The 13,486-nt window shown below is 43.1% G+C and overlaps 1 protein-coding gene across 1 annotated transcript in view; it reads right to left on the bottom strand.

The window, feature by feature from the left end:
* The window catches only part of LOC130115254 (oocyte zinc finger protein XlCOF6-like), an 88,412-nt gene that overhangs the window by 47,454 nt on the left and 27,472 nt on the right, over positions 1–13,486 (bottom strand). Inside the window, exon 2 of the mRNA XM_056282869.1 lies at positions 4,893–6,086. Coding sequence (XP_056138844.1) covers positions 4,893–6,086 — 1,194 coding nt within the window. The remainder of the gene's footprint in view (positions 1–4,892; positions 6,087–13,486) is intronic.

Raw genomic sequence — 13,486 nt, 5'->3', positions numbered from 1 at the left:
GGAGCAGGTCGAGGTCAGGGACCGGGGAATGCTGCGGAAGAAGAGGACTACATCTTCAGGGTGCAGGCTGGAGAGACCAGCTCAGCAGGACCAGGACGACAGCAACAGTTCAAACCAGGATTGATTGTGGACTGTGGGACTTCTTCCCACATAGTCAATGATAAGAAGAAGTTCAAGAGCTTTGACAGCTCATTCGAGCCAAAGAAACACTGCATGGAGCTAGCGGACGGTAAGCGCACCTTTGGTGTGGTGCAGGGCAGGGGAGATGCTACGGTATGTCTGCTCAACAGTGAGGGGCGACGGTGTAGAGTGACACTGCGGAATGCACTATATATTCCATCGTACCCCCAAGAGCTCTTCTCTGTGAAGTCTGCGACAGCACACGGAGCCAGTGTGTTCTTCGAAGAGGGCAGAGGTGCCCTGATGTCACCGGATGATACCAGGTTTGACATTTTTGTACAGGGGAAAATGTACTATTTGCAAACTGAATATGTTGTTGAAAAGTGCCATGTGAGCCATGATATAGAAACTTGGCATGAGATAATGGGCCACTGCAACTATGACAATATCATAAAGCTACAGGATATCACTGATGGTATGCATATAAAGGGTAAAGTGTGTAAACCTGACAAAGAGTGTGCAGTATGCATAGAAGGGAAGTTTACCCAAAACAGGAACAGGAAACCTACAGACAAAGTCAAGACACCACTGGAGTTGGTAAACACTGATTTAGCCGGTCCTGTGGCGAACGAGTCCATTAATGGTTTCAGGTACATGCAATCATTTACAGATGTGTGCACAGGGGCAGTGTGTGTTTATTTCTTAAAAACAAAGAGTGACACAGTGCAAGCGACCGAGAAATTTCTGGCAGATGTAGCTCCCTATGGGACAGTGAAATGCATAAGGTCGGATAATGGAACTGAGTTTACAGGCAAGGAGTTTCAAACCCTGTTGAGACGGAACAAAATAAGACATGAGACGTCCTGCCCATACTCTCCCCATCAAAATGGCGTTGCAGAGAGAGAAGGACGCACACTATTCGAGATGGCAAGGTGTATGCTAATGGATGGTGGTCTACCAAAGAGCCTCTGGCATTATGCTGTACAGGAGGCAGCCCACACCAGAAACAGATGCTTCAACAAGCACACAGGCACTACGCCATACACGGCAATGACAGGAAAAAAGTGCAACATGGCTAGAATGCAAAAGTTCAGGACAGAATGCTATGCTTACCAGCAGGACAAAGGAAAGTTAGATTCTAGATGTGAGAGGGGGCGTTTTGTAGGACACGACAAGAACAGCCCGGCCTACCTAGTCTACTACCCTGACCAAGAGAAAGTACAGAAACACAGACTAGTTAAGTTTGTACACAAGGCAACTAGTGAAAATGAGACTCAGACACCAGGTCTGCACCCAGAAGACTGGGTAAGAGAGAGAAAGTCTGTTGAGACAGCTGCAACTCAGCCTAGAGTACAGAAAAATGTACAGACTGACGGTACACAGTCAGCACCCAAGGATGATGACGAGGAGCACCCAAGGGTGACATCACAAGCCTCAGCCAGTGGGAGGTACCCCCAAAGGGAAGGCAACCCTCCGAGATACCCGATTGACTATAGTCAGGGCGACAGTGATGACAGCTCACTCACTACTATAGATTATGCATACAGGGCAGTGTGCGGTGTCCTGGATCAGTGTGCCCGAAAAATTCGGATTCGCAAGAGCCATTGCATTGTTCTTGCTCACATTGTTTCCATCCACTTACATCTGCGAATCATCATTTTCAATGATGAATATGATCAAAAGCCAAGAAAGAAATCGGCTGACCAACGAACATCTTGACCAGTGCCTTCGCATAGCAACAACGGAGTACGAGCCCAATTTCAGGACCATGGCCGCTTCCCGACGCTGTCATTTCTCCCACTGAGCGGTGAGTCTACAGTAGTGGACAAAAGTTTAATCCGGAGGGCAAATTCTCATGGACTCAATCGGTTATAAATTTAGGCCAGTGATATTATGTTTTTTTCAGACAATAACTTTATAAAACGTTCATTAAAAGCTTATGTTTATAACATTTCTTCGTTGTTAGTTTCTTTTCATTAAATATAATAAACATTGGAATCTTACGAATCATCGTTCTATTGAAAACCTACAAATTCGGCACCTGGACTAAACTTTTGGCCACTACTGTATGTGAAATAATTAATTTCTTAGTAAAAGTAAGACTAGTAAGATATCGAAAAATAGATGAAAAATCTCTGTTTAAATTATAATACCTGCAACGTATCGACACCAAAACAAACTAACGAACAACATGCTGCTGCAGGTTGAGTGGCCCGTGGTTTTAAAAGTGGCCCTAAAAGTGGCCCGCTATGAAAAGTAATTGGGGACCCCTGGCCTAGCAATAGGCCCGCTTTCCTGCCAAAATGGCGGGTTTTTTTATTTCGACTATTGCGTGACGTCAACTACCGGAGCTCTATACAAGCCAAATACCTCTCACATGTACGTCGTTTTGGATAACGCTATCTGCTAAATGAAAAACTGTAAGATATGTTTTAGGTCCAAATGTCCCCTCTTTATACATTTTAATGACAATAATAAAGATAAGCAGCAGGCAACAACATTACAAAATGTACATGCACACATACTACTATGCAAATACTCCAGACCTTATTGAAATACTTTATTACCTCGGAAAAACTGACATTATCCAAGGAATCCAACAGAACACAATGAAATGTAAACAAATGAAATTTTTTAAACGTCTTTAAAACGTCTGTTAAAAACTAAAATGAAAAACAAGAAAAGTACACCTGTAAATGTATAAAATGTTTATTGCTATTTACCATTCTAAACCAAATCAAACAATCAAAAGCAACTATTTGCAATAGCTCCTTCAAGCAAAATGTATCTCTAAAAAGCTAGGAAACTGTTCAAAAGCCAATGTCGATGTTAAGTAACGACATTAAGTATAAAAATGTATTCAAAGAAAGTTGAACCCGTTTATTTGGACACAACGTTTATTGAGAGTGAAACGTTTCATAACTCATAACTGACACAGTCTTAAAGCCTTCTTAGACTGTGAAATTCAGTTGGTGATGGGGGACATTTGATTGTTGATGATTACCGTAAACTAACACATACTGAACAGTATGTCTGTGAATGTTCTCATTCATCCAGGTCATGGTTATCCAAAGGAGTTGAATCAAGTAGTACTGAAGGTTTGACTCTCATCATCCACTGGAGCACAAACTAGGAGTCATCAGGACGCTGTACCACCGAGCTGACAACGTCCCCACCAACACAGCGGCCGGGGAAGGGGAGAAATCCCACATTAAACAGGCCCTGGTTAACTGTGGTTATCCTAACTGGGCGTTTGTCAAAGCCAGGAAGACGCCCAAACAGTGCACCAGCCAATCAAAGAGGAGAAGGACAACAGCTTCCTAAGCGTAAACCAGTGGTGATTCTGTATGCGGCAGGAAAAGTTGAGACGTGTATTTTCCAAACACTGCGTCTCAGTTGCTTTCAAACCCCAAAACACATCTGTCACCATCTTACGATGCTGTGATTGCAAACATTCCCCAATCCTCTGTGAATAGTACACATGGCCATTGTAACTAGTTAATGGTCACGGCAATTTGCATATGAAGCTGATCGTTGTTTTGGGTCGTTATGACACTGTATTGTTTATAAGGGTGGGATACCTGCAGTCAGTTGAGACTGAAGAGGTCACTTAGATGAGTGATGAACGTATCTGTCACTAAACGTGTCCATATGAACTGATTCAACTTTCTTCGATTTTCTTAACTGGATTATTGAACATGCATAATGACATTTGAAAAAGCTACACCAATAAAAATGAGAAATCTGTTCAAAAACGAATGCTAACTAAAAAAAATCCAGCTTTTTTACACTAAAGATGAACAAACAAACCAGATGCACACCTACTTTCTTCCCTGTTTAAGTAGAAACGCTAGGATAAGACAACATAAGATAAGATGTCTTTATTTATCCACAAGGGAAATTCGTTTTGTTCAGGTCAGAGTGCACAGCAACACACACACACACACAACTTAAGATAAACAAACATAAAAGATCAGATATCAGCTAGAAGTTGGGTTTAAAAACAACGCAAGGATAAGAACAAGACAGTCCTGGGCGGGGTGGGTGTGGTTCAAGGTGAAGGTGAAGGTGGAGGTTTATAGCAATAGGTCCAGGTATTCTGGGGCAAGAGAAAGGTGGCTGGGGGTGTGGGCAGAGTATCTGTGCTTATTTAGTCGTGGTATGGCAGACGGGATGAAGCCGTCTCTCCCTCTATCGTTCTTGAAGTAGGGATCATGATATCTCCTGGCACAAGGTAGGCTCTTCAAGCAGGTGTTGAGATCGTGTGTTTTGTCCCTGGCAATCTTTCCTGCTTTACTCACTGCCCACTGCTTGTACAGCAGTTGGGAGACCTGAGCACCACTGTTCGCAGAGCTTAGACCTCAGCATTGTCACCCTCCACAGCTTGCTCTGGTTGGCCTCAGACAGCCCTCCATACCAGGCCAGGAAAGAGAAAGTAAGGAGACTCCCATGGCAGATGTAAAAGCTGCAGAGGATGGGAGAGGCTACACCCAGACACCTCAGTCTCCGTAGCAGGTACGTTATCTGCTGGCAGCTCAAGACAATACTTATTGTGTTGTCATTGAAGGTCAGCCTGCTGTCGATGGAGGTCCCCAGTTGAATATATATATTGAATATATAAATTGAGATATAGATGCATCTGAGACAATAAATCTTAATTTTTCTTTTAATGGGAACCATGCCTACTAGTGTGATCATATTCATATTCTAAAAAATTGTACAGAATCATGAATGCTTAAAAGTCCCTAACCCCCTTTCCATCACATCTGTATGTATTCTGATGTGTCTCTGCATGTTTCCTCTTTCAGAAAACCCTTTACCACACACGGAGCAACTGAAGGGTTTATCGCCTGTATGTATTATCGTGTGTCTCTGCATACTTCCTCTTTCAGAAAACCCTTTACCACAGACTGAGCAACTGAAGGGTTTCTCTCCTGAATGTATTATCATGTGCCTCTGCATACTTCCTCCTTGAGAAAACCCTTTACCACAGACTGGGCAACTGAAGGGTTTCTCTCCTGTATGTATTCTCATGTGTGACTGCACATGTCCTCTTTGAGAAAACCCTTTACCACAGACTGGGCAACTGAAAGGTTTATCTTCTGTATGTATTATCATGTGTCTCTGCATACTTCCTCCTTGAGAAAACCCTTTACCACAGACTGGGCAACTGAAGGGTTTCTCTCCTGTATGTATTATCATGTGTGCCTGCATATGTCCTCTTTGAGAAAACCCTTTACCACAGACTGAGCAACTGAAAGGTATCTCTCCTGTATGCATTATCATATGTTTCTTCATATTTCCTCTTTCAGAAAACTCTTTACCACAGAATGAGCAACTGAAAGGCTTCTTTCCTGTATGTACTGTCATGTGTGTTTGCATAATGTGTTTATGAAAAAACCCTTTACCACAGACTGAGCAACTGTAGGGTTTATTTTCAGCAGATTGCTCATTACTGATTTCATTGTTCTCTGTTGTGTCCAAACCTGAGTGAGGTTCTCTAGTCTTGTTCCGACCATCATCATCATCTTCAGTCTCACTTTCACAATAGTCTGATGAGAGATATCCATCACTAGTTGGTTGTAAATCACCATCTTGATCGAGGTTACTGGCTGTTTCTATTGGCCCTAAGTCCTCTCCATCACTTTCTGGTTTCATATGCTCAGTTGACGTGCTGGCTGGAGGCTCTGCCTCCCTTTTCTCTTCAGTTTGGCTTTGATGACACTGAGAGGATTGAGCTTTCTCTTCATCATTTTCTCTCCTTACAGGTACATGAGGAAATGACAGCTCGGTAATGTCAGCCTTCTCCTCCAGTCCTTCAAGCTGCTCTTCCTCCTGACTGCCCCAGAGTTCCTCCTCCTCCTCTTTAATGTGTGGGGGCTTTGGCTCCCCCTGGTCCAGACTGGGGCTCCACTCCTGCTTCACAGAGGGAACCTTCTCTTCAGAAACAAAGAAATGCTGGAGGTCTAGAGGGGAGAGACATATAAACATTAAGGGAAACTATGACTGCACACATTTAAATACAATCATGGGCAACACAATATTAAATGATATCCTTTAAAGCAGTCACTTTAACAAAATCCCTCCCCCCTTTCTCCCTAATTGTACTCGGCCATTTACCCCACTCTTCCAAGCCATCCCGGTCGCTGCTCCACCCCCTCTTCTAATACGGGGAGGGCTAAAGACTACCACATCCCTCCTCTGATACATGTGGAGCCGCCAGCCACTTCTTTTCACCTGACAGTGAGGAGTTTTGCTAGGGCGACATAGCGCTAGGGAGGATCACACTATTCACCCCAGTCCCCCCCACCCCGCACAGGTGCCCCGACCGATCAGAGGAGGCGCTACTGGGGCGACCAGGACACATACCCACATCCGGCTTCCTACCCGCAGATACGGCCAACTGTGTCCGTAGGGACGCCCGACCAAGCCGGAAGTAACATAGGTGAAATCCCATCCTGGGAAAAATATGATATATATACCCTCAATATATCACTATATACATAACTATGTAATTTCAATAATATTAATAATACACAACGAAAGCACCCGTGCTGATATAGTCACTTCATAGTGCATATTTAAGTTTCAAAAGATGGGGATCCCCCGCCCTTTACATCAAAATGGTTTGATCCACTGCCGCTGCCTCTCCCCACCCCCTCCCCCTCCTGCCGAGTACTACAGTGCGTGTGGGAAATAATAATAAATCAATCTTATATAGCGCTTTTCAAGTACTCAAAGTCCCTTTTACAATAAATGGAGTGAAACAAGACGACAGATGAACATAACACAGACATACAGGGGTGGATGGGAAGGGGGGCTATGAGAGGGAGAAGCGGCAGCCACAGACGACGCCAGCAGTCCCCAGCCTGCCCCAGACCAGGGATGTATGAGCGGACGGGGGGGGGGGGGCACGAGAAGGCAATGGAGAAAAGGTGTGTCTTGAGACGGGATTGGAAGAGTGAGAGGGATTGTGAGTCTCTAATGATTTGGGGAAGTGAGTTCCAGAGCCTGGGAGCTGCTCTGGAGAAGGCTCGGTCACCAAAGTCGCAGAGTTTGGACCTGGGGGTAGAGAGAAGGGAGGCTGAGGTGGATCTGAGGGACTGAGAGAGTTGGTAGGGGCAGAAGAGATCGGTGAGGTATGGGGGAGCCAATTTGTGAAGGGCTTTATATGTAAGAACCAGGAGTTTGTAATTGATCCGATGGGAGATGGATAGCCAGTGGAGGTCTTTTAGGACAGTCTTTCTTTGGTGGCTAACATTAGCCTCCAGTCCAGTAAGTAGTTCAAACAAATGATATGTTAGATATTTCTTTACTTCTACCACTCAATACAATAAAACACATTCATATCCGTGACCAGTCTTCATTTTCACTGCATTGAATTACAGGTCACTCTTTATGTTAGCTAGTGGTTAACTGACGTTTGCTAGCTAACTTAGCTAAGTTATAGTGGCATCAACCAGTGTTTGTGGCTGTTTGAATTTGAGAGAAACTAGCAATGCAATGACCTTAGGTGACCGTGTGTTCGTGTCTACCGTCTGAAAGGCAGTCAGTGCACATCGCTAACAAGTCAATCGCATTATCGTGATTTTGTTTTATGTTGGCAGGGATCAGCTGAATTTGCAGAACTGGTGAGCAAACCAATGGACCAAACTAAAGCAAGCAAGCTAACTAACAACACCTATTCCATTTATGTGGCGTCGTCAAAGATGGAATCTTTGCTACCAGTTTATTCCAAGACCAATATCCAGCTGTATTATTCCAAGATCAGCATACATCAGTTTTATCCTCCAGAAAATACAGAACAAATATTACATCAAATCATATGGTTAAACTCTAATATATTGATCGATATAAAGCTTATATTTTTGGGAAAATATGTTTGATAAAGGCATCATTTTTATAAATGACATTGTGAATAAGGAAGGTAAAATTATGACTTACAAACAAGTAATTAATATTTATGGCAATGTCTGCACATTTAATCCCAAAAATGTAATCATCTCATTGGAGTCTTACCACAAACATGGAAAAGAAAAACTGGTAACGGAAACTGCCAGGAACTAGTTTGATGGCCACATATACAGTATATCTAAAAAAAATTATTGGTCAAAGAAATGTATGTATAAATAAAAAAAATCAGTTATTGTGGGAAGCCCGCCAATATAAAACAAAAACTTAACTATATTAAAATTACAAAGGTTGCAGCCTACGTTGTGTAAATGGTGAACTCATACAGCTGTCAACCCTTGTCACTGCAATCCATTTCACATTTGCTAGCTGACTAGCTAGCTGCCTGGTAGATGGAAGCTCATTATAGAATAATAGAAGATAACAGATGATAGAAACCCAACTCCTACTGTAAATAACCTTCATACTGTGTGTGTGTGTGTGTGTGTGTGTGTGTGTGTGTGTGTGTGTGTGTGTGTGTGTGTGTGTGGCCACCCAGCCAGCCAGGTAGAACATGGCAGAAAAAAAGAGAAAAGACAGACACCAGAGCATTTTTCAGTACACCAAAACGCAAAGTAAGAACTCTAGTAGCCTAATATCTCAAAGTCTAGTTGATAAAAGGTTCATAAGAAAGAAGGAATGCTAATGGAAATGTTTCATTATGATGTCATTAGGCAGAGCAGGCAACAGATGGCACACAGACAGCAGAGCTGGGGATAGAAAGGCAGGCAGGGACAGACTGGAAGAGACAAGGAGTCTCAGGTAAGTTTGTTGAGTTTTTGTTTGGCAACATTATGATAAAGGTTCTCTCTTTTTTAGACTTGTAAAATAGGGATACAATTGGTCAATACCATGGATAGCCCCACTCTCAACTTAAACTGGTGACTGAAACAAGATTTCTTTAAAGCAATGGTATTGCTGTTGTGATTAATTGTGTAGTTTTGGGTACCGGTAGTGAGGAGTATGGCAAACACATTATTTATTTTCCAGGAGACAGACTGTGAATCAGTAAGGGTGGTGAAAGGGAAAGAGCCAGGGAGGGAGATTTCAGATGATACGGTCACAGCCACGGCAGGACCAGGTGTCAACCTTCTTGTCAGCAGCATCAGTGTAGGGGACAGTGTCACAGCCACAGCAGGACCAGGTGTCAACCTTGTTGCCAGCAGCACCAGTGTAGGGGACAGTGGCACAGCATTGTCCAGTTACTTCAATGATGGCACAAAACCAGATCAGCAACACCCACAATTTATAGAACCACAAACTGTTGCCAATCAATCAAGTTGCATTTTATCTAGTGCTTTTGTAGCTGCAACAGCCACTCAAAGCGCTTTACATTTCTATTCATGAGGTGTTAAATGAGTATCTCTATGTCTTCTGTTTCTCATGGCCATTAAAGCTAAAGGTACACATGTAACCCAATGAAAACCCGTCTCTGGGTATGCTTTTGATAGTTTTTGTTTCAAAATCCCATTGTATTTTTCCACCAATCCAGCTGATTCAGGATGGTATGCTGTGCTGAACTTTTGATTAATTCCTAAAATTTTGCAAACCTCTTTAATGTCTTTAGCTGTGAAATGGACGCCGTTGTCACTGAAATGGATGCCGTTGCCAACAGAGTGTTGACATTTCAAGAGAAATGGTTTCGCGTTTTCCCCTGGCTACATTATAATCCATCAATAAAAGGGAGTGCTGCGTTTTCACTGTAGCCAAGGGTTTTCAAACCAGCCATCTTTTGGCCAAAGAGCAGATGCTGCTTTCATTAGTGCAGGATTTAGGAACTGGAAAAAAGCCATTGAAAAATTCATAGCACATCAAAACTGCCAAACCCACCGCCACATTGTAACTGTAACAGCACACCAGCTAAATCCAATCAGTGCCCAGTTATCCAGCACGTGGGGTAAACAGCAGGAGGACGCAAGGCACTGCTTGATGAAAATTGTTAGTTCAGTGTAGTATGTAGCAAGACAGGGACAAGCCTTTAGATGCCACACGGATGACAGTGGGAATTTATACCAGCTTTTGAAACTTAGGGCAGAGGAGAATGATCCCATTTTACTGAAGTGGTTAACAGAGCGTACCACAATATACACAGGCCCCAAAGCACAGAATTAAATGATGAACATCATGGCCAATACAATCATTCGAGGCATTGCAGTTGATATTAGGTCTCCTCTGATTGTACAATTTTCAGTATTTGTTGATGGTACTCAGGATGTCTCTGGTGCTGAACAGGAGAGTGTCTGCCTGCATTATGTTGGCCATGACCTTGTCCCTCACGAGGAGTTTATTGGACTACACAAGGTGTCGGAAACAACAGGTAAGGGCATTGCAAACGTGGCAACTGATGTGTTGTTGAGACTCAATTTGCCCATGTCTGGCTTACGTGGGTAGAGTTACGATGGTGCCTCAAACATGGCAGGAAAATACACAGGTGCACAGGCAATTGTGAGGAGGCAGCAGCATATAGCCCTCTATGTGCATTGTGGAGCACACTGTAAATCTGATTACACAGGCTGGCTGCTCAGCCTTCCCACTGATCCGGGATTCCCTTTCTTGGGTCCATCAGTTAGGTGCCCTCTATGGCCAGTCAGGAAAGTTGAAGAGCATGTTTGAGTCTATTGCCACGTCCAAAGATACACATCGGACCACCCTGAAACCCCTATGTCCAACATGGTGGACTGTGCGGAATACTGCTATTAGAGCTGTGCTGGGGCAGTATTAGCGTGTACTAGGCAACCTAGGGGAGATGGCAAAAACCGCATCCAAGACAGTTTCAACTGCCAGTGGCTTATTTGAGCACTTCAGCAAAGGCAAGACTGTGTTGGGCCTCACATTTGCCTCTGCTGTTACTGGAGCGCTTGAATGCATAAACATTTCACTGCAGAAGAAAACTCAGACTGTCTCTGGTATGCAGGCTGCAGTCAAGTGTGTGCGGTCATCTCTTAGGGGGAAGAGAACTGACAAAAGCTACCTTGCACTGTATGAGAAAGCAACAACATTGATTGACTCCACTGAATCCACTGACTCCATTGAGACACACTCAAGATGATTTGCTGGCAAAGCAGTGGATCACTATAGGGCAGAATTTTTTGAAGTGTTGGATGGTGTGGAGGTTCAGTTTGGCGACTGTTTTGACCAGGGCAGTCTAAATGTCCTGCAAAAGTTGGAAAGAGCGCTTCTCACAGGGAAGTTGGATGAGTCTCTAGATCAGTACCCTGAGCTGAACATAGATTCTCTTTCAGAGCAGTTGCCTCTCTTCCACAACAAATACCCCTGTAGCAGCAGTGGAGAGGCAGCAGATGTCCTCAGGAAGTTTCCAGTGGAGGTGCGGGGGTTGTTTGACCAAGTTGAGGTGCTGATCAGAATTTTGTTTGTGGTGCCAGTGTCTTCATGTGAGGGTGAGAGGAGTTTCAGTGCACTCTGCAGGTTGAAGACTTGGCTATGGGCTAGCATGGGCCAACAGAGACTGAACGGCGTAGCTGTCTGTAATGTACACAAAGACAGGCTGGGCAGACTCAAGAGGGAAAATATCTGCCAGCAATTTGTTGGATCCATTGAAACCCGCAAACATAGGTTTGGTTCTTTTGTTCACTAGTTCAGTAGTGTGTATAGCAGTGGTTCTCAGACTTTTTTGGGTACTGGAACCCCTGCATATTTTGAAGCAAGGCAGGCAAGGTTTTGAGCGGTCCTCAGGGACCGCCACCTCCTCTATGTTATATGTAAAGTTACTGGAAACCTTATGGTACTGAATATGTTCATGACACTTTTTTATTTCACGGACCCCTTGCAATTACACCAGGGACCCCTAGGGGTCCACAGACACCTGTTAGAGATCAGTGGTGTATAGTATGATATTTGTTCTTTTGTTTAGTAGTCTTCAGTTTTTAGTACATGACAGTACACTTACTAATTATTTATTTTATGTTATGTTATTTTATTTGAAATTGCATACTTTGTGTGACATACTTGTCCATAGCTGTTTTTGAAGAGTTGTGACACTGACTGAACAATAAATAAGTATTTTTGAAGGATATTTTGGTTTATTTATTTGGGTTACTCATTGAAGTAGTTCTTTCACTTTTATACTGTACTTATTTTGTAACTTTTTTCCATGTAAAGCTACTGTAATAGATTCAGGTCAGTAGCACATATTTAATGACTATATAAATGTATCAGAAAAAGTAAAATAGAAAGGTCAATTCTATACTGAGACCAACTTTGTGACGTTTCTCAGTGGATTCTTTTAGATGAGATCACACCATGCTTGTTGTATTTACGAAAACTGCACCCTTACAGTGTATAGTATAATTGCCACCTACTGGCCTTTCTTGGTATTGCTGGTTGTAAATACAAATACCTGCATACATACTGGACTGATAAGGAACACTGCTATAACTATTATTATTATTATTAGTAGTAGTAGTAGTATAATGATTTAAACATTTGAACAAGTTGTGACAACCCTTTAGTTGACTACCTATCAATTATCCAGTCGTAGTAATTATGGTTCCTCAATATACATTTAACATGTTACAATGTAGGCTATGTGTTACATCACTACTTTTGGTGTCCCCCTCAGGAACTGCGCTTGAGAAAATTTCATGTAATTGTCCCCTCCAAAGTTGTTATCAGATTTTCGCCCCTGAACACGGCGATTCAATATGGCGATCCCCGTGTTGGTAGGCAACGGAATAGACTGCTACACTACCCAGATGTGACAAAATCCTTTTTGATATTTGGAAAAGAAATGTAGGCGAGTTTGAAATTATAATCGAATATCAACGCTAAATGCCTGGTCTATCGCCTGGCCAGTAGTGAGTTGTCGAATATGTTTTTCCATTTGTAATATAATTATATGAAGAAGTGGGCACCAGAGCACAAGCAGAGACAGGGTGTGTGTCCTGGTCGCTGCACTAGCACCTCCTCTGGTCGGTCGGGGCGCCTGTTTGGGGGTGGGGTGGGTGGGGGGGAACTGGGGGGAATAGCGTGATCCTCCCACGTGCTACGTCCCCCTGGCAAAACTCCTCACTGCCAGGTGAAAAGAAGTGGCTGGCGACTCCACATGTATCAGAGGAGGCATGTGGTAGTCTGCAGCTCTCCCTGGATCGGCAGGGGGGTGGAGCAGAGTTCGGGACGGCTCGGAAAATAGGGTAATTGGGCAAGCACAATTGGGGACAAAATTTAAAAAAAAAGAAGAAAAGGTCTAAACAGCAAAATGAGCTGTTTTTTGAACCAGGTTTTCTAATAGTTATGAATGTTTATTTTCACACAGACTTTTTGTGAATGCTGAATGAGACACACAATTTTGATCAAATATATATATTTTTACCATTTAAATCCAATTTTCAGGGGCCTTAAGTAAAATATTTCAAAATTCCATGCAATGATAGAAAAGGAGATTAAGAGTTGGCAAACA

This window comes from Lampris incognitus, chromosome 7 (genome assembly GCF_029633865.1).
Source record: "Lampris incognitus isolate fLamInc1 chromosome 7, fLamInc1.hap2, whole genome shotgun sequence".
In the NCBI taxonomy this organism is placed as follows: domain Eukaryota; kingdom Metazoa; phylum Chordata; class Actinopteri; order Lampriformes; family Lampridae; genus Lampris; species Lampris incognitus.
This window is presented reverse-complemented; position numbering and strand designations above follow the sequence as displayed.